Source organism: Myotis brandtii, unplaced genomic scaffold (genome assembly GCF_000412655.1).
Source record: "Myotis brandtii unplaced genomic scaffold, ASM41265v1 scaffold368, whole genome shotgun sequence".
Taxonomy (NCBI): domain Eukaryota; kingdom Metazoa; phylum Chordata; class Mammalia; order Chiroptera; family Vespertilionidae; genus Myotis; species Myotis brandtii.
The window spans coordinates 695,617-719,347 of NW_005364139.1; the positions used below are offsets into that span (position 1 = coordinate 695,617).

Below are 23,731 nucleotides of genomic sequence, written 5' to 3' on the forward strand. Positions count from 1 at the left end.
GTGTGCCCCTGGGCCAGGCCCGGAACCCGGTGTCCCCAGGTGGGGGGTGGGGACACCACGGCCGAAGCTGCTAGCTCCGTTTATGATCCGGGAGCCTGGTGCCAGCGAGACCTGGAATTTCCGGTCTGGTTGGTCTTGGGCCCCGCGGAGCCAGGTTGATACCCCTCACCTCCCAACCCCAGGCCCTCGGATGCCCAGAACCTGTAGGCCGCACCGTGGACTTATTCTTAACCGAGCGGGTGAGTGAGGGTGCTGTTTGAGCAGGTCAGGGGGGTGGTTGGAGGTGATGCGGGTTGACAACGTGTTGGTGGGGGCATCAGCTGTCTCTTGCCTGCTCCTTCACCCCCTTGCGTCTCGGGGGGCTCCGTGTGGGACCTAGCCCTTGCCTCCCTCCTCCCCCACTCCATTTGCCTTCAGCTTGGGTCCCTTCCCCTTTCCGAGCTCCACTCTTTCCCAACAGGTGTTGGGGGGACCCTGATGTGGACCAAATGAAATGAACAAAGCTCCACAGCCCACAGGCCCCCCACCCGCCCCATCCCCTGGACTCCCACAGGTAATTAGGAAGGCATGAGCCAAGACTCGGGTGGGGGTGGGGGCGATCAGGCGGCCTGGTCAGGAACAGGTTCCAAACCCTCTGGATTTTCCCACCCCCATCTGTGTCAGGGCAAAGTGCAGTTTTCTGCTGCCAAATTGAGACAGGGCTCCTGGCTGTTCCCGGGGGCTGTCATGGAGAGGGGGTATGTGGACTGCTGAGGCTCTCGCCCCAGATCTGCCCCCCTTACTTCACCAGCTTGGGTTTCTGCCCCACCCGGGTTTCCCCTCTTGCTGAACTCTGGTCTCCCCCTTCAGCCAGCGTTTCCCCCGGGGCAGACAGCACCGGTGGTGTTCAGTACGCCACAAGCGACACAAATGAACACGCCTTCTCAGCCCCGTCAGGTGAGGGGCTGTGGGGATGGGAGTAGGGGGCCTGGGTGGGAGCTGTGGAAAGCTTAAGCCAGCTTGGGCCTGGATGGAAGCTATGGAGGGCCTGTACCTGCCCCAGTTTCCTGACAGTTGCTCTGTTCTTTCATGCGGCTCTGCACTTTGCACTGGTGATTACTTATGGCCCTTTGGGGAGTATGTAGTTGGTGGGGGTGACATTACTAGGGGTCCTGGTGCCATGAGAATTGGGGGCAGTACTTTGGGCCCTGCTGCCAACTCCTTTCCTATTTCCTCCTTTTACTGGGAGGCTGCCATTGCTCCATTCCCCTTCCCTTCTTTCTCTTTGGACTATGGCAAGATAAACACTCCAGCTGCTCCAGCTGCTTCTTGCCTTTCTGTGTTCCCTAAATTCTTCCTCACTAAGTGGGAGGATTCTTGTCCTACTTCCTCCCCCCCTCCCCCATCACCTTGGGGATAATGCTCTTCTTTCCTGTCCCCATGTGCTCTCAGGGAGGATTCAGGTCTCTGCAGGTAATACCCCTTTGCTAATTCTGGACCTCCTCCTGGTCTCACCCTTACCCTCTGTCCTAGTCCGGGGCTAGGCCTAGGGACTGGAGGCTTCAGGGTGGGAACTTATTTGCTGTCTAGGTTTTCAGTCTGCGACTGACGGATGCATGTTAGGGGCTAAATCTTGCACTGTATACCTGGCAACTGGGTGACCTTTGCATGTTAGTTAGTTCCTCAGTACTTCAGGGTGGAGCAGTGCATGCTGGGAGTATGTTGTCCTAAAAGGCTTTAGTTAGGCATAATGCATCTGGGTGTTAGGAAGCCTGTGCAGAAGGGTAGCCTGGTGGAGGTGACATGAGTATGCATGGCAGTGAGGGAGTAAATACACAGGGTGCGAAGTGTATACCTCAGTGTGGAGGGCATGTGTAGGTACAAGAGGCCACTTAACCATCATTTGGTGAAGTGGGTCTTGGAAGGATTGGACCCCATGCTCCATAGCCCTAGTACTTCTCTCCAGACTAGAGACACTGCAGAGTGGCCCTTCCTAATATCAACTGCCTTCCTCCCTCTTGACAGCACTTCTACCCTAGCCGGGCCCAGCCCCCGAGCAGTGCAGCTTCCCGAGTGCAGAGTGCAGCCCCCGCCCGCCCTGGCCCAGCTGCCCATGTCTACCCTGCTGGATCCCAAGTAATGATGATCCCTTCCCAGATCTCCTACTCAGCCTCCCAGGGGGCCTACTACATCCCTGGACAGGTGAGGCTGGAGGCTGGGCGCTGGAAGCCACAGAATCTTGTACTCCAACCCTCATCTCCCCAATCCTGACCCTCCAATCCCATCTCTTCTCCGTAGGGTAGGACTTCTTTCTGGTCACTGCCCAGAGTTGGCTTGTCCTATCTTTTTGTTTTAATGGCTTGTCCTATCTTGCCCTACATTCTCTTTGTAGTCTGATATGATACTCAGCTTCCTCAACTCCTTCTCTCCCCCTCCTCCTCTCCCTTCCCCCTCACCAGGGGCGTTCCACATATGTTGTTCCGACACAGCAGTATCCTGTGCAGCCTGGAGCCCCAAGTTTCTATCCGGGTGCAAGCCCTACAGAGTTTGGGACTTATGGTAAGCAGGGGAGGGGGAATCAGGTGAGAGTTGAGTACAAGGGACATCTAAACTCACTAATTCCTAATACCCTTTCTAGGCTTGTCTCTTGGTCTAAAAATGATAGGGTTAGTAGGTTGTAGGGATATGTGTGGGTGATGGGGAATTTTATCCTATTTCTGTGAGTTGGAGTCCTCCCCATCGCAAGGAATATTGGATCAGGCACCAGTTTGAGGGCCTGTAAGTAAACATTTCCTGTGATACTCATTCCATGGGTGCAGGGAGCCATGGATTTGGGAGGTTTTTGTGGCTGTTTTTCATTTATATTCTTGGAGAGGATTAGTCTGTTCTTTATGGCAGTGGTTTCCAGAGTTTTTTTGATCATCTATCAGGAAAAATTTTGATTAGGTACCTCTAATGTTACTGTTTTGTTTATACATTTGCATAATTTAAACAAATAATACTTAGGTTGCTTGTGAAAAACAAGTGGAGATTATGGATGAGATTAAAGAATGTATCCCACTTTGGAGACCATTGCTTTTAAGGAATTAATTTTTCCTCATCCTGGGCCTGGTTCATAATTTTACTTTTTATTGCCTTGCTCCTGAGCAAAGGGCTGGAGACTGGAACTGGACTCATGTTGAGTGGATAGGGTTGGCAAATCTTTTTCTCATTCCCAGCCAAAGACCTGATTCTGTTTCAGGTTAAGTAGTTGCTGCTCCCTCAGAGTATATGTGTACGTGGTGCCTGGGGTGGGGTACATACAGCATGTTACCAGGTGGAAGGAGGACAGACAGAATCCTGGTGGCTGGTGTATGATGGGGAACGAGTCCCTGCCTATAAGGGGTGTGTGTGCCAGTGTCAGGAATTCTTGTAAACGCAGCTCAGACTGGTTCCCCAGCTTTGATAGACACCTAATTCCCTTGGGGAGGAAGGTGGGGCAGGGCAAGGGGCCGGCTGTGGGTGATGAGAAGTTCTGGGGTTGGGAGGTACTCAAACAGGCATTTGTATATGGTTGTGCCCTGACGCTGCCACCATTCTTCCTTTCCGTGTGTCGTCTCCCCCCTCCCCCGCCAAGCTGGCACCTACTACCCAGCCCAGGGTGTGCAGCAGTTTCCCACTGGTGTGGCCCCCGCCCCGGTTTTGATGAACCAGCCACCCCAGATTGCTCCCAAGAGGGAGCGGAAAACGGTGAGTAGCAACAAGGGGCTCTCGGACATGTTGGAAAGGGAGAATCAAGGTCAGGCGCATTGTGGGTCAGGGAGCAGGAAGTTGAGGAAGGAGATCTTCAGTTGAAATGGGCAAAGAATGGGGATCTGTGAAGTGCTCATGTTTTTTTGTATGTTGCTAAGATTACTTTAGAAGAAGCTCATGGGAAGACTAAAGTGGCTGGTGGGGAAATTCCTGAGAGACCTGGGTTCTGGGGTCCATAAGATCTATGTTTGGTTTTAGGTTTCTGGTGGCTTGCTTTAGAAATGGTTCGTTTTCTGTGGCCCCACCCCCACCCCCTAGTCCTGGAAGCTCTTGAGGCCTCCGCCTCTGCTCAATCCTCAAGCCCTGGGCGTGGTGCCCAGAATAGGGTGCCAGGGCTGGGGAAGCCGCTGAGTCACCCTGGCTCCACCCACTGGATCTGGGCCCTGCCCCCAGAGATCAGGCCGGCTAGCCACAAGTGAGCCGAATGGGTCCTAGATGGGGGTTCTGGGCCCCAGGGTGTGCAGCCACTGCCTTGGGGACTATTGGGGCAGGGATGAGGGAGGGAGGGGCATTGTGATGTATAGGGCTGCTCTGTGAGGTCAAGGGTCTCAGGGGTGGGGACCAGGGCAGGGACTACAAGAGCAGCCGGATGGGTTGACAGTAGAACTCATAGGGTTTCCGGCACCCGCCCACCTGTTCCCAGTGGGAGGGTGGAGGGTTGGCCTGGAGTCTTAGGTGTGGGGCAGGGTGGAGAGGTGGGCTCCTCCTGCCTTCCACTGATCCTGTAGCTTTTTTTCCTTAGATCCGAATTCGAGATCCAAACCAAGGAGGGAAGGATATCACGGAGGAAATCATGTCTGGGGCCCGAACCGCCTCCACACCCACTCCTCCCCAGGTAATGTCTGCTAAGTAAGACCATGGCTGGGATGGCTATTCTGCCCTGGACTCCCAAGTCCGGTGGTCTTTTCCTTCAACTAAGGGATTGATTTCCCTGCTTCCTGGATTTCTAGGCAGAGCTAAAGTAGAAATGGCTCTAGTAAAGAGGGTTGTGGGACTCTTTAGGGCAAAGTTGGTAACATTTTGTGTCCTGCAGACGGGAGTCGGCCTGGAGCCTCAAGCTAATGGGGAGACTCCCCAGGTTGCTGTTGTTGTCCGGCCAGGTGTGTAAGCATGTGGAGCAGAGCTTTTATGGGGAAAAGGAGTGCGGCAGTTTAAAATGCCAAGGAGGTGTAGAAAATAAAATAAAATGACAAGGAGTTGGGGTGGTGGCTTGAACCAGGTGCCAGAGAAGAATGACTTAAGTTTCAGGTAGTGGATTTTGAGTGGGTTGGGTTTGGGGTGAAAAGAGAAAAGGCTTAGGTGGGAGAAGACTGGGGGAAGGGAGCATTAGGTTGGGAATGCCTTGGCTGGGAGGCGGAGGTGGAGGAACAACAGAGAAAGACTTGCCTTTAATTACTCATTCTTCTTCCTGTGGTGCAGATGACCGGTCACAGGGAGCAATCATTGGGGGCCGGCCGGGGCTGCCTGGCACAGAGCATAGCCCTTCAGAATCGCAGCCTTCATCACCTTCTCCGACCCCATCACCACCCCCAATCTTGGAACCAGGATCTGAGCCTAATCTTGCAGTCCTCTCTATTCCTGGGGACACTATGACAACGGGGATAATACAAATGTCTGTAGAAGAATCATCCCCCATGCCCCGTGAAACCGGGGAGCCATATTGTCTCTCTCCAGAACCCACTCCCCTCGCTGAACCCATACTGGAAGTAGAAGTGACACTTAGCAAACCAATTCCGGAATCTGAGTTCTCTTCCAGTCCTCTCCAGGTTTCCATCCCCCTGGCATCTCCCAAGGTGGAAATTCTTCCTGAGCCTAATGGCACGGTCCCATCTGAGGATCTAGAACCAGAGCTAGAGTCCTCAAACCCAGAACTTTCCCCTCTCCTTCCTCCCGCTTGTCCCTCTGAATCCCCCATGCCTATTGCTCCAACTGCCCAACCTGAGGAACTGCTCAATGGAGCCCCCTCACCACCAGCTGCGGACTTGAGCCCAGTCAGTGAGCCAAAGGAGCAGGCCAAGGAGGCTCCAGCACCAGTGGTTCCCCGCACCATCCTCTCTGCCACTCCAGCTATGGCTCCTCCCGTGACTTCCCCTGCTCCAGAGGAGGAAATGGAGGAGGAGGAGGAGGAGGAGGAGGAGGAGGAGGAAGAAGAAGAACCTGGAGAAGTTGAGAGTGAGAAGGGAGGAGAGGAACTGCTTCCCCCAGAGAGTACCCCTGTTCCAGCCCACCTGTCCCAGAATTTGGAGGCAGCAGCAGCCACCCAAGGTAAGATGTGGCTGGATGGTGGAGGTGGGTCAGGCCTGGAGGGTGTGGTTCTTTCTATTTATTGATCTCCCATTTGTGCTATTATGTCTGGGTCAGAAGCTCTGTGATGGAAACTAAGAACTAGATTAAGGAATTTTAAGAGGGTGTGATGGAAAGAGGAAATGTTACACAGTGACTGCTTTTTCCCTCTAGGGGTTAGGGGCACTTCTTAAGTTATTCCCATTCCTTCTCTCCTCCCCCTCCCCCCCCCCCAAATATAGTGGCAGTATCTGTGCCAAAGAGGAGACGGAAAATTAAGGAGCTCAATAAGAAGGAAGCTGTAGGAGACCTTCTGGATGCCTTCAAGGAGGTAAGGAAGCAGATAGTAGCAGAGGGCAGAGTTTGGGTATGGAACAGTGGCTGAACTGCAACCAAACGGAATGTCCCCATGGTTCCAGGCAAACCCAGGAGTACCGGAGGTGGAAAATCAGCCTTCTGTAGGCAACAACCCCTGTCCAGAGCCTGAGAGCAGCAGTGTGCCCACACGACCTGAGGAACCAGATGAGACCTGGGACTCAAAGGAAGACAAAATCCACAATGCTGAGAATATCCAACCTGGGGAACAGAAGTATGAATATAAGTCAGGTATGCTGAAGGAAGGGTTGAGAGGGCCGAGTACTCTTATCAGGACCCCAGGAGACAGTATGGTTGGTTCATGTGTCTTCCTTACAGATCAGTGGAAGCCTCTAAACCTTGAGGAGAAAAAGCGTTATGACCGTGAGTTCCTGCTTGGCTTTCAGTTCATCTTTGCCAGTATGCAGAAGCCGGAGGGACTGCCTCATATCAGTGATGTGGTATTGGACAAGGTTGGTGGGCTTGAGGGGAAGCTAAGTTTGTACTGACTGGCTGGATGGATGGGGAGGAGCCCGAGGTCCTGAAAGAGCAGTCAGTGGCCCTAGCCTGTTTCTGATACCTTCTCTGTTCTTTTCACAGGCCAATAAAACACCACTGCGGCCACTGGATCCTGCTAGACTTCAAGGCATAAATTGTGGCCCAGACTTTACTCCATCCTTTGCCAACCTTGGCCGACCAACCCTCAGCACCCGTGGGCCCCCAAGGGGTGGGCCAGGTGGGGAGCTGCCCCGAGGGCCGGTGAGTGGGACTAGCTAGATGGGCAGTTGGGCAAGGGGAGTGGGGATGTGTGGCTTTCTGTATCTCATTGGGGAATGAGAAGTTTGCCCTGAAGATGTGTGGTACTGGTGTCAGGTTGTGCTGACTACTGTATCTTCTCTTGTCCTCATCCCTTGCTTAGCAGGCTGGTCTGGGACCCCGGCGCTCTCAGCAGGGCCCCCGAAAGGAGCCACGCAAGATCATTGCTACAGTATTAATGACCGAAGATATAAAACTGAACAAAGCAGAGAAGGCCTGGAAACCCAGCAGCAAGCGGACAGCAGCTGATAAGGACCGAGGGGAAGAGGATGCTGATGGCAGCAAAACCCAGGTACTGGCAAGTCCTTTGTTTGGTCTCTATTCTTTCTCTTCAGGGTTTGCTGAGCCAACTTTGCTTATTTTGCTTCTGTCCATCCTATCCCTAGCCTCTTCCATTCTCATACCCTTTTCCATCCCTCCCAGTGGCCTCTGTCTGAGGACCTCACTGGATCCTATTCCCTCTCCCACCAGGACCTGTTCCGCAGGGTGCGCGCCATTCTGAATAAGCTGACACCCCAGATGTTCCAGCAGTTGATGAAGCAAGTGACGCAGCTGGCCATCGACACTGAGGAACGCCTGAAAGGGGTCATTGACCTCATCTTTGAGAAGGCCATTTCAGAGCCCAACTTCTCTGTGGCCTATGCCAACATGTGCCGCTGCCTCATGGCGGTTAGTTTCCACTATTTTCTAAATCATGTGGTCTGGCCTCCCACTTCTTGAGTCCAGCTTCTTGGTTCTCCTCCAGTCTGTGCTGTTGATGGCAGCCAAGAGGAGGCAGAGCCGGAGCTAAAGGTCTTCCTGGCTTTTAGGTAAAGTCTGAGGGTCTTCCCTGCCCTGGACTAATCTGAATGTGACAATCTCTTTGACATACAGCTGAAAGTGCCCACTACAGAAAAGCCAACAGTGACTGTAAACTTTCGAAAACTGTTGTTGAATCGATGTCAGAAGGAGTTTGAAAAAGACAAAGATGATGATGAAGTTTTTGAGAAGAAGCAAAAAGAGATGGATGAAGCTGCTACGGTGAGAGAAAACCAACCAATTCCACTGCTTATTCAGAAGCTACTTAGCTATAGAATTGGGGGTGGGGGTAGTATTATGGGGGTTTCTCTGCCTGAGGACATGAGTGCTTGTTGCTGGGTATAGAAATCCAGATGGTGGAGGAGAGGGTTTTAGCCTTGTGGCTGGGTATCTTTTTGATGTGTTCCCTGTCTCATGACTGCCAGGCAGAGGAACGGGGACGTCTGAAGGAAGAGCTGGAAGAGGCTCGAGATATAGCCCGGCGGCGCTCTTTAGGGAATATCAAGTTTATTGGGGAGTTGTTCAAGCTGAAGATGTTAACAGAGGCAATAATGCACGACTGTGTAGTTAAACTACTTAAGAACCACGACGAAGAGTCCCTTGAATGCCTTTGCCGTCTGCTCACTACCATTGGCAAAGACCTAGACTTTGAAAAAGCCAAGGTAGGGGTCCTGGGATGTAGAAGGGGACAAGCTGAAGTACGTGGGGCCTACTGTCCACTGATAAACTCCCTGTTGGGCTGTAATGTCTGGGCCACTGAATCTCAGTGATGGAGATAAGGGCCTGTAGCCGGAAGTTCCTGGCCTGATCTCTTTGCTGCTTCTCCCTAGCCCCGAATGGATCAGTATTTCAACCAGATGGAGAAAATAATTAAGGAAAAGAAGACTTCATCCCGAATCCGCTTCATGCTGCAAGACGTGCTGGATCTGCGACGGGTGTGTGTCCCCGCCTTCCCACTACTAATCTGCTGCCTCTGACCCCATAGCCCCCAGTTGCTGCCTGCTTTGTCTGGCCTCTCTGATGTAATTATCTTGTGGGTGGCTTCATGTCCCCACAGAGCAATTGGGTGCCACGCCGAGGGGATCAGGGTCCCAAGACCATTGACCAGATCCATAAGGAGGCGGAGTTGGAGGAGCATCGGGAGCACATAAAAGTGCAGCAGCTAATGGCCAAGGGCAGCGACAAGCGTCGGGGTGGCCCTCCAGGCCCACCTATCAGTGAGTTTGAGGCTACAATTGAGGAGGGGCAATGTGAGGGGTTGTGCTTTCCACTGATGACTTCTTGTTAGTGCCACGTGTCTGGGCCACTGATACCCCATGATGGAACTGAGGATCTGAGGAAGCGAGGCTGGGGTCAGCTCAAGTGGACAGGGCTGTTTACTCACTATTTCAGTACGCTCTCCTTTTTGTTCCAGGCCGTGGCCTTCCACTTGTAGATGATGGTGGTGGCTGGAACACAGTCCCCATCAGTAAGGGCAGCCGCCCTATTGACACCTCACGACTCACCAAGATCACGAAGGTAGGGGTGTGTATGTTGGAGGGGGTGATGTTTGTAATAGGAGGGTAATGAGGGATCAAAGTAGGCATTAAACACAATTTGGGTCTCCGTCCCCTCATTCTCTGAGGTTGGGAAAGTGACAGCTGAAATTTTCCTCTTAGACTAACTGGTTAGATTACTAGAGACAGGACTGCCAACCCTAGGACATGTGATCACATTGGTCTGGGCCACTCTGTGGTCAACACACTGACATGCATACCAAATTAGGTAGGTCCATTCCCTGTTCTGTGCATCCTCCAGGCTAAAATGGTTTTTACTGGTCGAAAAAAAGTGAATGTTGTTATGTGATGTGAAATTATGTAAAATTTACATTTCATTGTTCATAGTTTTATTGGAACTCAACCATGTTCATTCCCTTTATTCTCTGGGACTGCTCTTGTGTGACAGCGGCAGTGTTGAGTAGTTAGAATAGAGACTGTGTGGCTGCAGAGCCTGAAATATTTACTATTTGGCCCTTTACAGGAGAAGCTTGCCTGGCCCCTGGTCTGGGCTGTTGATGGCTGTGTGGCTGGGGGCTTTGGCCAGGTCAGACCTATGACTCTTCACCCCCTTTCCTTCCTCAGCCTGGCTCCATCGATTCTAACAACCAGCTCTTTGCACCTGGAGGGCGATTGAGCTGGGGCAAGGGCAGCAGTGGAGGCTCAGGAGCCAAGCCCTCTGACGCAGGTAGGGAGGCCAATGTAAAGAACTGGGTGATTAGTAATGAGCTCTCTTGAGGGTAGAGCATTGTCTGGATGGGAGGCTTGTCTCCTTGCCTGTCTGTGGGGCTTTCAGTACAGTGTGGTTAGGTAATGCAGGAGCCGTGGACTACTTGGTGGGACTAGGGACTGAAATGCTTTAGTGTTGGGGCTAGGACCAAGAGTCCTAAACTGGCAAGTAGGTGATAGGATGTAAGAAAATATATCTTAATCTTCATTTACTGCCTCTCCAGCATCAGAAGCTGCTCGATCAGCTACTAGTACCTTGAATCGCTTCTCAGCCCTTCAACAGGCAGCACCTACTGAAAGCACAGAAAACAGACGTGTGGCCCAGAGGTGAGGCTTCCTAGGTCTCTGTTTTTCACGCACATGGAGGATACCATGATTGGGTTTGGGTTGTTGCCATAGGAATCCTCACACAACTGTAATGCTGAGAGGCCCTGGCTGAGCATGGGACATATTTCTGATGCCAGGAACAAGGCCTGATGGTTGCTCAGCATGTTGGGTAAAGGAGCAAACTCCTGGGCAGTACAGGTGAGACACCATGTGCTTGTCTTTCTTCCAGGAGTAGCTTGAGCCGGGAACGAGGTGAGAAAGCTGGGGACCGGGGAGACCGCTTAGAGCGGAGTGAGCGGGGAGGTGATCGCGGGGACCGGCTAGATCGCTCTCGGACACCTGGCACCAAGCGGAGCTTCAGCAAGGAAGTGGAGGAACGGAGTAGAGAGCGGCCTTCCCAGCCTGACGGGCTGCGCAAGGCAGCTAGCCTCTCGGAGGAACGGGACCGTGGACGGGATGCTGGTAAGGGGTTGAGAGAGGAAGGGAAGGGAATGGTGTGGGCTGGTTAGGGACTAGTCAGTCCCTAGACAGTCTTCAGAGCTGCAGTTTGCTGGAAAGACTGGAACTGAAGAGTCTCTGATCTGTTTTGTACCCCTCAGGGAAGCGAGACGCCACCTTGCCTCCTGTGAGTCCCCCTAAGGCTGCACTATCAGAAGAGGAGCTGGAGAAGAAATCCAAGGCCATCATTGAGGAATACCTCCATCTCAATGACATGAAGGTTGGTAGTGGAAGGGGTCTGAGTGATGGTAGAGTGGGCAGAGACTGTGCTGCCTGGTATACATTGTAGAGTCTAGACCAGATTCTGACTGCTCTCTTTCTCCTGTACCCTGTGCCCCCTGCAGGAGGCAGTGCAGTGTGTGCAGGAGCTGGCCTCACCCTCCCTGCTTTTCATCTTTGTGCGGCATGGCATCGAGTCCACACTGGAGCGCAGTGCCATTGCACGTGAACATATGGGACGGCTACTGCACCAGCTGCTCTGTGCTGGGCACCTCTCCACTGCTCAGTACTATCAAGGGTATGAGCGACTTCTGTGACCCTCCCACTTTTACAAAACCACAAATTCCCTTCCTTTGTAGGACCTGTGGAACCTTGGGGAAGAATGTAGGTTCCTCAACCATCCTGGTCAACATCATTTTAGTCAGGGGTAGGGGGTTGAGCCATCTAAGAACAAGAAGGTGTCCTTAGCTTGAGATAATTGCCCCACGTTTAGGAAATATTCCTGATGGGCTCCATGTTCAATTCTTTAGTCATGCCTTGTTACCCCAAAAGGAGGGTAGGCACCTGGCTCCTCTTTCCTAGAATGCCCTAATTTTGAATTCCCTTTGCAGGCTGTTTGAAACCCTAGAATTGGCTGAAGACATGGAAATTGACATCCCCCACGTGTGGCTCTACCTAGCAGAACTGGTAACGCCAATTCTGCAGGATGGTGGAGTACCCATGGGGGAGCTGTTCAGGTGAGCTCCCTTAGCTGGAATTCGGGAGAGGTAGAAAGGGAGGGGGGGTGAGGACGGAGGGGTGTTTGGCTAAGATGCCCATGTTTAGGGAGGGTTGGGGTAGTATGTTGAGGGCTTAACAAAAACAACTGAATTTTCTTATAGGGAGATTACAAAACCTCTGAGGCCCCTGGGCAAAGCTGCTTCTCTGTTGCTGGAGATCCTGGGGCTCCTATGCAAAAGCATGGGTCCCAAAAAGGTTGGGGACACTATGGCGAGAAGCTGGACTCACCTGGAAAGAATTCCTACCGGAAGGCCAGGATGTTGCTGCATTTGTTGCTGAACAGAAGGTGGAGTATACCCTGGGAGAGGAGTCAGAAGCCCCTGGCCAGAGGTTGCTGTCCTCTGAGGAGCTGAGCAGGCAGCTGGAGAAGCTACTCAAGGAGGACAGTAGTAACCAGCAGGTGTTTGACTGGATAGAGGCCAACCTGACTGAGCAGCAGGTAGCATCCAACACATTAGTTCAAGCCCTCATGAAAACTGTCTGCTATTCCACAATTATCTTTGAGACTACCCTCCGAGTGGGTGTTGCAGTGCTTAAAGCATGAGTGAAACTGCTACAGAAGTACCTATGTGATTAGCAGAAGGAGCTGCAGGCACTCTGTGCCCTCCAGGCATAACAAAAACAACTGAATTTTCTTATAGGGAGATTACAAAACCTCTGAGGCCCCTGGGCAAAGCTGCTTCTCTGTTGCTGGAGATCCTGGGGCTCCTATGCAAAAGCATGGTGAGTGAGAGCCTTTCAGGGATGATGTGTTCAGGATTTTTCCCACTGTGCTTTTTGGGCTATTTGGGGTGACACTGAAGCCTCTCCTGGTCTTTTGGTGGGATAGGGTTAATGGGGATGGATGGTAATGCTGTGTTAGTATCTGAGAGAGGCTGGTACTCCCTCAGACCAGTTCCTCTTAGAGTTCTGGTCAAGGCTAGAGAATGGGAATCTTAAGACCCTAGACCAGTGGTTCTCAACCTGTGGGTCGCGACCCCTTTGGTGGTCGAACGACCCTTTCACAGGGGTCGCCTAAGACCATCCTACATATCAGATAGTTACATTACGATTCATAACAGCAAAATTACAGTTATGAAGTAGCAACGAAAATAATTTTATGGTTGGGGGTCACAATATGAGGAACTGTTTTATTTTTATTTATTATTTTTTAAAATATATTTTATTGATTTTTTTTACAGAGAGGAAGGGAGAGGGATAGAGAGAAACATAGATGAGAGAGAGAGAAACATCAATCAGCTGCCTCCTGCACACCCCCTACTGGGGATGTTGCCCGCAACCAAGGTACATGCCCTTGACCGGAACCAGAATCGAACCTGGGACCTTTCAGTCCGAAGGCCGATGCTCTATCCACTGAGCCAAACCGGTTAGGGCAGGAACTGTTTTAAAGGGCCAGAAGGTTGAGAACCACTGCCCTAGACCCTTGTTTGATTGTTTCATTCATTCTTTTATTTATTCATTTATTATTTTTTTAATAAATATTGTTGAAAGTATTACATAGGTCCTTTTTCCTCCCCATTGCCCTCCCCCCCCTTCATTCATTTTTTTAAACTAGTGTTTAAAGAAACAAAAACATTTACTACATAGTAGGCATTGATAATACAGCAGTGAATAAGACAAGTTGAAAGAGGAAAAATGACTTAACAAAAACAACAGTGTGAAGTAAAGCATGAAATAAAGTGGTTGAAATTGAGTGTTTTAAGCACTGTGAAGTTGCAAAGGAGTGTCTGATAATGTTCATGATGGTATGCTTTCCTGGAAAGGTGCTGAAGCTGCCTAGTGTGAAAGTTAATTGTTGACTAGCAGGTAGAAAGGTGGGAAGATAGGAAAGGCAAGCTGGGTGTGGGGTTTAGTGGTAGTGGAAAGTTGGAAAGTGCAGTTTCAGAAGAGTTTAGCTACCTGGAACCTGGAGGAATGAGACTTAGAATGGAAAGGAATTGTTCTTTCAGCATACATAATTATGTACCAGGATAATTTATGTTTAAAAAAAGAAAAAGCATGTTGAACTACTGTATTTTCATTGAATCTAAGGTGCCCATAGATTATAGGATGTATTTATACTCTGCTAAGGAAAAGAAAAGACATGGTCATATTTTTAAAATGTAATATACTTCCCTAGCTGGTTTGGCTCAGTGGATAGAGCCTGTGGACTGACGAGTCCTAGGTTTGATTCCGGCCAAGGGCACATTTTTGGGTTGTGGGCTGGATCCCCCAGTGCAGGAGGCAGCTGACCAATGATTTTCATCATCGATTTTTCTATCTATCTCTCCCTCTCTCTTCCTCTCTGAAATCAATAAAGATCTTTAAAAAAAAAAAATAACCATAAGAAATTGTAATAACTGAGACAACTCCATTTCAGTGGTGTTAAAATCCATGAACTATAATAATCCTGTTAAGGGTTGATGACATCATTTTGAATACCTGTGCTTATGAAAGCGATCGTTTTCAGAATCTCTTGCCTTTTACAGGATATGGGCTCTCAGACTTGCTGTTTGTGTGAGGATTCTGATTTGCGTTGGGGGTGGGTGGGTGTATATGCTTCTAAAATTTTCTGGACTTGGGAACCAATAAATGTACTTGTTAGTTGTCCTTTCCCATCAGCATTTGTTACTTGGAGTAATGAAAAATGAAACTTTTAGAAAAAAAAAATGTAGGAGTGTGGAATAGGATGAGATATTTATTTGGATTTGGTTGTTTACCTTTTGTGATCCAATAATTCTTTGATAATCCTGTGAAAGGCAATTGACATCTTTCCTGGAGGCTCTTAGGCCATTCACCCCCAAACCTGCAGTCTCAATAGTGGATGAGTTCCTTGTGTCTACAACTGATGTCTATGTCTGGTACTAGACCAGGGGTGGGCAAACTTTTTGACTCGAGGGCCACAATGGGTTCTTAAACTGGACCAGAGGGCCGGAACAAAAGCATGGATGAGTGTTTGTGTGAACTAATATAAATTCAAAGTAAACATCATTACATAAAAGGGTACGGTCTTTTTTTTTTTTTAGTTTTATTCATTTCAAACGGGCCGTAGTTTGCCCACGGTTGTACTAGACTGTAAACTTGGAGGTCCTGTGCCTATTTTGTACCTCTATAGCAGTGGTTCCCAACCTTTTTTATGGTCATGCCCCACCTAAGCATCTCTCAAATCCTGATGTACCCTCCCCCCAACCTCAACATATAATTCTTCTTATTTAAAAAGTAAACTCCTATTCATGTGGAGGAAGCCTAAAAGGCCATTAACTTTGTCTAATCAAACTTCTAAAGAAAACGGCATCCATGAAAGAGAAAAATAAAAAAACAAAAGGACGGTTGAAGTACTGAGGAAGAAATCACTAAGAAATTGTTTTAAAAAAATAATATGAAGTGATACGAAAAAATAGCAAATGAAGTTTCAAAACATAATAGAAGACTGAAATGCATAAATATGTCACAATATACTTTATATGAGGCTCCTAGAACCATAAGAAATGCAAAAAATTCACTGTTAATAACTCATTCTTGAATTGCAACCCCCCCCCCCCCGTGGGGCATTTGCCTCACATTGGGAACTACTGGTCTATAACATCCTGAGCCTCTAGCTGGCACCTAGTGGCCTTTCAGTAAATATTTGATATATGCCATATGTGGTGCTGTTAGATTCTTGGAGAGAGAAAGGGATGCTGAGTTGGTCTTGTGTTTTTCAGGGTCCCAAAAAGGTGGGGGCACTATGGCGAGAAGCTGGACTCAGCTGGAAAGAATTCCTACCAGAAGGCCAGGATGTTGCTGCGTTTGTTGCTGAACAGGTTTGTGGCTGGAGCTCCATTTGGGGCTGGCCAGTCTTCCATCATCTCACTGACGTGGTACACTTACCTCTTGCCTATGTGCTCTTTTGCTTGCAGAAGGTGGAGTATACCCTGGGAGAGGAGTCAGAAGCCCCTGGCCAGAGGTTGCTCTCCTCTGAGGAGCTGAGCAGGCAGCTGGAGAAGCTGCTCAAGGAGGACAGCAGTAACCAGCAGGTGTTTGACTGGATAGAGGTACGTTTCTCTTGATATCAGGAGAGCAGGATAAAGGAGAAGTTGTTCTGGTGTGATGATGGGGGCAAAATTCAGAATTTATGGGTCATATGTTTTTCTTTTTCCTGCATAGGCCAACCTGACTGAGGAGCAGGTAGCATCCAACACATTAGTTCGAGCCCTCATGAAAACTGTCTGCTATTCCGCAATTATCTGTAAGAGGAGCCAGGGAGATGGTGGGGCAAGGGTGGGCCCAACAGACAAATGGAGGGAGGGAGGTTTTGGTCTTTGCCTCCTGGTTTTGAACCAGAATGAGGGTGCATTATCCCACTTATCCCTGTCTTTCTTCCCGTAGTTGAGACTACCCTCCGAGTGGATGTTGCAGTGCTGAAAGCACGAGCGAAACTGCTACAGAAATACCTATGTGATGAGCAGAAGGAGCTGCAGGCACTCTATGCCCTCCAGGCCCTTGTAGTGACCCTAGAACAGCCCCCCAGTAAGAGCCAGGCTGGAGGGTTGGGGGTGGGGTGGAAGAACCGCCAGAAAGCGGGGACAGTCATGGAAAGGTGGGTGGTCATTGGAGAGCAAAATGCTCTGATGGTTGATTCCTTCCCTCTACAGTGTTTGTTTCCTTGTCTACAAATGGGAGGAGTTAGACTCAGCCTTGAAGGTGTGACCACCTGTTTTGTGCTTAGCCAACTATTAGATGTCAGGAATGCAGAGCTGATAAATGTTTTTTCCCTCTGCCAGGCACAGGGCTGAGATGCTTTTCTTGCCTCATTAATCTCACAACTATTCTTTAGAATAGATGGTGTTGTCCTCTTCCATTTTGGGAGACTGAGGGTCAGGTTAACATTCCTGAGGTTATGCATTCTGCAAATAGGTAGGTGTTGGGGCCCTGGGATGTTAGTAATAAATCAAGCACAGTTCCCATGCTGACCTGGAGTGAGGAGTGTTGGAAGATGGATCCTTAGTACACTTAGTCTAAGGCAAGCATGTCAAAATCTTGGTTCAGCTGGCTGAGATTTTGACATGCTTGGTCTAAGGCAGATGAGGCCCAGAAATCAGGATTTTAAAAAGATTCCCAGGTGATTCTAATGTGCAGCCAAGGTTGAGAACCACTGGTCTAAGGGATAATGAGTGGGAATTGACAAATGGGAGCTAAATAACAAGTAGGAGGGGGAGACTTGGAAAAAGGAACTGTGTAGAAGGCCATGAAGTAGGAAGAACTGGACAGAGGTAAAAGAACTTGAAGGAAGACCATTGTGGGAGAGCACAGAAACCAGTCATGTGAGGTAAAATGGGGTCGAGAGATGGACATGGGCTGGATCATGCAGGGCTATGTAAGCCAGGGGTTGAGTTTTGGGCTTTAGCCAAAGGACAAGAAGAGGCCTTTGTGGGGCTTAAGCAAAATTAAATAATTCTAATTCAGTCTTTAGATCTGGCTATTAGGGGAAGAGTATGGTTTGGAATAGGGGTGAGTGTGAATGCAGTAGGTTCAGCTAATCCAGGATGTGTTGGTAGTGGCTCAGTCTGGCTGTGGAGATGGGAGAGGTGTGGGCAGATTCAAGACATACACTGACCTGGGAGAGGGCGATGAGAGTCATGCCTCCCAGGAAGGTTTTTAGTGTTTAGTAGGTGAGGTGATAGTGTGGTACCATCCATTGAGTGGTAGGAAACACTGGATCAAGTTGAGTTTGTGGTCTGTGGGTGGGGGTGATCAGAGATGTTGGTAGACAGCTGGATATCTGAATTCATTTGGAGAGGAAGAGATCAGGGATAGAGGTCTACCTGTGAATTTTTAGCACAGGGCAACAACACATGCAAGTCACAAGTAGAAAAACAACAAAAAGATACGGGATTGCCTGAGGGAGAGTGATGAGGGCCTGAGATAGTACCTTCAGGTGAAGGATCAACAGATAGGGATCAAGCAGGACAGGACCCTATAAATGAAGGACAATAATTTTAGGAGAGGGAAGTGGTCAGTAATGCTAGATGCTGCTTAAGAACTCCATGAGGTGACCTGAAAATTAAGGGCTTCTGCAGCATAAAAACATGGAGGCCATCCTGGCAGAATCATTATTTGGTGGAGTAGAGTGCAGGATCTTAATTGAAAAGGACTGAGTAGTATTTGACTAACAAAAGAAAACAGCAAATGTAAACAAAAATCTTTGAAATCAATCTCTGTCAAAATACGAAAATATTTTGTTTGGTTATGACATAGTGGTTGTAAAGGAGGCCTTTTGTGTTGAGATCAGAGAAACTTAGGCTTGAAAATACAGGGCAGATTATGTGTATAGGGTCCCCAGGGTGGGTGTGCAAAGGATTTAGAGCACAGGTTTGGGACAAATGATATACTGCTGCCATTGCTGTGGGATGGGGAGGGGAGGCTGCCCACAGGCAAGCAGTTGTAGATTTGAGGGTGTGCATGCCCCTAAGAGCATCCTGGATTGCAGCTTCTTAGGCAGCTCAGTCAGAGTTTCACAAATGAACTGGGCTCTACATTCTATGGTTTATTCATTGCTCTCTCTTTAAAAAAAAATATATTGATTCTTTAGAGAGAGAGAGAGAGGAAAACATCAATTTGTTCTGCTTATTTATGGATTCATTGATTCTTTTATGTGCTCTGACTGGGGATCGAACCCTCAAGCTTGGTGTATCAGGCCGCCATTAACCAACTGAGCTACCTGGTCAGGGCTATATTAATTTCTTTTATATTTATGTATATATGTTTTTATTGATTTCAGAGAGGAAGGGAGAGGGAGAGGGAGAGAGAGAGAGAACCATTGATGATGAGAGAGAATCATCGATGATGAGAGAGAATCATTGATTGGCTGCCTCCTGCATGTCCCCTACTGGGGATTGAGACTGCAACCCGGGCATGTGCCCTTGACTGGAATTGAACCCGGAACCCTTCAGTCTGCAGACCAACACTATCCACTGAGCCAAACCGGCCAGGGCTTAATTTCTTTTTCCGGAAGAAATATATTCACTACTTTTAGGAATATAAAGTTTGCTTTGGAAATGCCGGTAGTGCAGTGTGGGAAGGAAGTAGGTTGTGTTCAGGGTTGTAGGACAAGTGCTTAGGAAGGCTAGGGGTGAGGGAGAAAGAGGGTCAGAACGCAGGGGTGCTTGAGTTGAGCCTAAAGGAATTCACTAGGAAGGTGACAAGAGAAAGGATGTTCCTGGCAAAAGATGTAGCACATAGAAAAATGTCAAGGCCAGAGAGGGTGTGTTATGTTCAGAAGGTGGAAAGGAATCAGGTTTGTCAGGATCTGTAATGGGGGCCAGTAGATGTTTAGGTTATACCCTTGAATTGTGAGTGATACATCTGGGATTGTGATTCCAAATTCAGGAGTACCAATTTTACATAGTTTTCCCCGTTAATTATATTATTAAAGTGAAGAAATTTGAAGCTGCCGAGGTGAGTGAAGCTAGGCAGGTTTGTAAGGTTTGGCTAAGTGACTCATTCCTGCGCACCAGTCTCTCTAGATCATGAGGTTAGCGTCCCGTCAAAGACCTAGTCACTCTGAGATGGTCAAAGATAGATGTCTGGACAGTGGGTCAAGGGCCATGTTTTAACAGTGGAGCTTGGGAGGGATTCCTGTGGGTGGGATGGGGTGGCTGTGGGCAGCACACCTCTTACACCTGTCCTACCTTGCAGACCTGCTTGGGATGTTCTTTGATGCGTTGTACGATGAGGATGTGCTGAAGGAAGACGCCTTCTACAGCTGGGAGAGTAGCAAGGACCCCGCTGAGCAGCAGGGCAAGGGCGTGGCCCTTAAATCTGTCACAGGCTTCTTCAAGTGGCTTCGTGAGGGGGAGGAGGAATCCGACCACAACTGAGGGCTGGTGGGGTCGGGGACTTGGAACCCCATGGACACTCGGATGGCCCAGCCAGCCGCCCGGACTGCAGGGGGGTCAGCAGCAGCGGCGGTGGCAGTGGGTGCCTGTAGTGCGATGTGTCTGAGCTAATAAAGTGGCTGAAGAGGCAGGATGGCGTGGGGCTGCCTGGGGCCCCCCTCCAGGATGCTGCCAGGTGTCCCTCTCCTCCCCCTGGGACACAGAGATATATTATATATAAAGTCTTGAAATTTGGTGTGTCTTGGGGGGGCACCACTGCTTGCCCCTGGGGTCCATTTTTTATTTCCTGAAAATCACTCTTGTGACTGCCTTTCTCACTGCTGGTGGCATATGCCCCAGCCCCTGCACCACCCCTGCTGCTGCCTGGGCAGGGGGAAGGGGGGGCACGGTGCCTGTAATTATTAAACATGAATTCAATTAAGCTCACTGCCTCTGCTTTATGGCCTTCTCCCTCGGAGAAGGGGTATGGATCGGCGGGCAGCCTCCTTTCCAGAGCTGGCACTATAGCAGCTTCCTAGAACTTGGCACCCCTCTTACCTCTTCCCCTGTCCATGATTGTGGAAGCTGGGAGTCACTTTCTTGGAGGGTGGCCCTTGAAGTGGATGTGGTTGGGTGCCCTGTTGGTTAGGAGGGGAGAGGGAGACAATAGCTGTGGGGTATTTAGTAGAATACACTTGGCTGGTTTCACTTTCCTAGCACAATGTGACCCAAACCCTTCTTGCGTGGAGGTGGTCATGAGTTTCAGGCTGGTTATAACCGGCGAGTCCTTTCTGGTTTCAAGGGCTCATCTATAAAACGAGGGAGTTGGATGCAGTGAGGTCCTATGGCCCCATACAGTGCTACGGGCAGCCTGGCCCCGTCAATCCCGCCAAGACACGTCGACTCCCCTACCCTACCCCGCTCCACCCGCCTTAAGGGTCACTCCGTGGTTGGGCCTGGGAGCAGAGGACAAGCTTCTCCAGACGCCGGCCCTGCGTGGCCCTGACGCCGGCACGGCCCCGCCCACCCGCTCACTTTAGGTGGTGACGTGAACGGTCACGCCCCCCGCGTTGACGTCACCGGGCCGGTTCCCTCTCCCGGGAGCGGTGGCGGATGCGCGGTTCCCACCCCCCCCCCCTGACGGGTTTCCCCCTCCCTGGTGGCGGCCGCGGCCCGACCCTCTGCAAGCCGATGGCCCGGGTCCCGAGCGCGGGCTAGCGTGCCTGGGTTCCCGGCCATGGGCTGTATCGGCTCTCGGAGCCCGGCGGGTCAGGGGAAGAGGCCGGGCACTGGTCGGGGAGACCGGTCGCGGTGCGCGGGTGGGTCGGGGCCTTGAGGAAGGGGCCGGCGTCGGGAGAGGGAGGAGCCTGCGCCAGGGAGGCGGGCCAGGCTAGAGGAGGGAGTGGAGCAGGCCTGAGCGGGGAGAGGGCTGAATCAACTTGGGTTCGGTCCCAGGGCCTGCCTGCTTCTGGGCTCTGCAGGGTGGACTCGTGTCTTTCCGCCTGGATTCCCACCGCTGAGGGTGGCAGGAGGCGCATGGCCTGGGGAGGGGTTAGTCAATCCTCACCAGCCCATGGCGACTGTCCTTGTCCACCCACATATACTCATCACCATCACCACCTAATTCCTACATCTCTCTTGCTGTCCTGGGAATGGCCCTATCCTGAGAACCTGCCTCTCCTGTTTGTGTCCCAACCTCCTTAAGCCTGCAAACGCTGGCCAAGTACCCTACCAGGGAATTTTTAATTAAACCTTACTCCCCACTTCAGAGTCAGATGGTTGATGAACGGGACTGAGACCCAACTTGGGGCACCTGTGTGCACCTGATCACCTCTCACCTCTTACAACTCTTTTAGTTCCCTTCCCCTACTCGCACCAATAACAATAACAACAAATCACCCTACCCTGAGGAGGGAAACAGGAGCCTAAAGGGAGGCCATCAGGTCTTCCTTCCCACAACTGCTGACCCTTGCCTTGGTTCCCCTGGATGGTGCATGCTGGGGCCTGGTCTTAGTCCTGTGCATCTGAGGTTGGCCACTCTACTTCAGTGTCATGGATTTCGCCAAGCCTAAGGCCAGGTAGGAACTTAAGATGTTGAGGGCTAGGTTTCTGATGGGTCCTGGGTTTCAGCGTAGGTGGGTCAGTCACACAGGCCTTTGTGTGGTTGGTACTTGAGGTCCTGTGGAACTAAGACTCAGATTTGTACTTTCCTTGGGTTCCCATGAGGAATTCTGGGATTTGTAGTGCCACATTAGCCTCAGCGTTTGAAGCTGAGAAGCATAAGGCTGCTCTCATCTCTCTGGCCCTGTAACGGCTTGGAGCTCAGGAAGTCATTCCCTCCTGTAGTCAGGGGAGAGTTTGGCTGACCTCAGGATTAGGTACCAGCTGGGGCCAGGGATGGCCTGTAACCTTGTGTCTGTCTTCTGGTTGGTAGCATTTCTGGGAACCACCAGCTGGATGAGGTCCAGGGACAGAGACGGCTGCTCCAGCTAAAGGTCAGTTGTGATATACATTGCCTGTTGGCACTGCCTAGGGGAAGGGCCTCAGCTAGCTGAGCTCCACAGAGCTTGGCTGGGCCCCTGGCACTCCCACCTCCTCAAAGCCATGAGACAGGAACACTTTCCTTATGTGACTAGGAACAGGTTCCAAGTGGGGAGGAGAACGGCTCCACATCCGGAACCAAAATAGGAATAGAACTGGGAGCTGAGCCTGGAGCAGTTCTGGGCTTTCGGTTCTCTGCATCAGTACAGCCAGCATGCCCATGATTTCTGTGCTGGGCAAAATGTTTCTTTGGCAGCGTGAAGGGCCTGGAGGACGATGGACTTGTCAGACAAGTCGCAGAGGTGAGACCAGGGACTGTAGATGTGATCTGGGAGGTGATGGGAACCTGAGGAGTAGGGTGCTCAGGTGGCAAGAGGAAAATTACTTTGGCTTCGATATTGGGAACCAGGCTGAAACAGGAACAGCCAGGCTGGGGCCAGACAGGCCATCAGGAAACAGCCTTAGGGGACTGGGACGAAAGAAAAAATCATGGGCTTGTCAGAGAAGAAGAGTAAAGCTGAGCCCGGCGAGAGGAAAGAACCAAGAGCAGGAAGGCAGCAAGCCTGCAAAGGGCCCAAGATGGTGGTGGGGAGGGGGCCGGGGATGGCGGTGGAAGGATGAATGAGGTGTGCTTTCCAAGAGGAATGGGTAGGCTGAGAATTTATCAAAGTTTAGGTTTCATCCCGAGGGCTTTAATGGCAAAATATATCCAGTGTAGGAAGGTGGTCAGTGGCTGCCACAAAATGGCCTCAGGAGCAGAAAGGTTAGGGGTGGTGGGAGAGGGGCTTTCAGAGTTGCGGGAGCACCAGGTGGTTGGTTGCTGGTATTCTGGGAGGTGGGGGAGGGGGAGGAGGAATGATGTGGCAACACCGGATGAAAAGGGGGGGGATCTTGGCAGAAGTGGGAGCCCAGCTGAACAGCGTTTCCCCCACCCCTCAGTGGCCTCGGACCCCGCGTGGGCTGTGGAGTGGATCGAACTTCCTCGGGGCCTCTCTCTCTCTTCCTTGGGATCTGCTCGTACCCTCCGAGGCTGGAGCCGGTCCTCGCGCCCTTCCTCTTCCTCCGTGGACAGTCAGGACTTGCCAGAGGTGCTGGGCCCCTGGTGCTGGTAGGGGGTGGGGGAGCCGTATCCACACGAAGGGGGTCTGTATCCCTCGCAGCCGCCTCGCCAGCCCGTTCCTGGCTTCCTCTGCCTGCGAGCGGAGGCGCTATCCGGCCGGCAGTAAGGCCGCCCCCACCGGTCTG

At 50.8% G+C, this 23,731-nt stretch overlaps 2 protein-coding genes across 4 annotated transcripts in view; both read left to right on the plus strand.

Annotated features, from left to right (window-relative positions):
- Window positions 1-467: 467 nt before the first annotated feature.
- EIF4G1 (eukaryotic translation initiation factor 4 gamma, 1) lies at window positions 468-20,387 on the plus strand. Its single transcript, XM_014544513.1, is given in 31 exon segments — window positions 468-553; window positions 850-936; window positions 1,432-1,452; window positions 2,005-2,181; window positions 2,439-2,538; window positions 3,596-3,708; window positions 4,514-4,606; window positions 4,805-4,871; window positions 5,191-6,036; window positions 6,297-6,385; window positions 6,474-6,660; window positions 6,748-6,881; window positions 7,009-7,167; window positions 7,331-7,516; window positions 7,696-7,893; window positions 8,098-8,244; window positions 8,448-8,684; window positions 8,853-8,957; window positions 9,080-9,239; window positions 9,437-9,540; window positions 10,143-10,245; window positions 10,511-10,613; window positions 10,843-11,075; window positions 11,213-11,331; window positions 11,456-11,628; window positions 11,942-12,067; window positions 12,212-12,308; window positions 12,310-12,549; window positions 16,257-16,317; window positions 16,458-16,598; window positions 19,767-20,387. Coding segments are annotated over 31 exon segments (4,848 nt in total). The 5' UTR covers window positions 468-493; the 3' UTR covers window positions 19,949-20,387.
- An 870-nt stretch (window positions 20,388-21,257) lies between these two features.
- FAM131A (family with sequence similarity 131, member A) overlaps window positions 21,258-23,731 on the plus strand; it is a 7,613-nt gene continuing 5,139 nt past the window's right edge. The window contains exons 1-3 of one of the 3 annotated variants that reach the window (XM_014544512.1): window positions 21,258-22,023; window positions 22,380-22,440; window positions 23,426-23,574. Coding sequence is in view for 1 of the 3 variants with exons in the window: in XM_005872145.2 (XP_005872207.1) it covers window positions 22,701-22,788; window positions 23,426-23,574 (237 nt within the window). In the remaining 2 variants the exon portion in view is untranslated. Of the gene's footprint in view, window positions 22,024-22,087; window positions 22,441-22,471; window positions 22,789-23,425; window positions 23,575-23,731 lie in introns of those variants that run through there. The other 2 variants (XM_014544511.1, XM_005872145.2) reach the window with 2 other exon arrangements.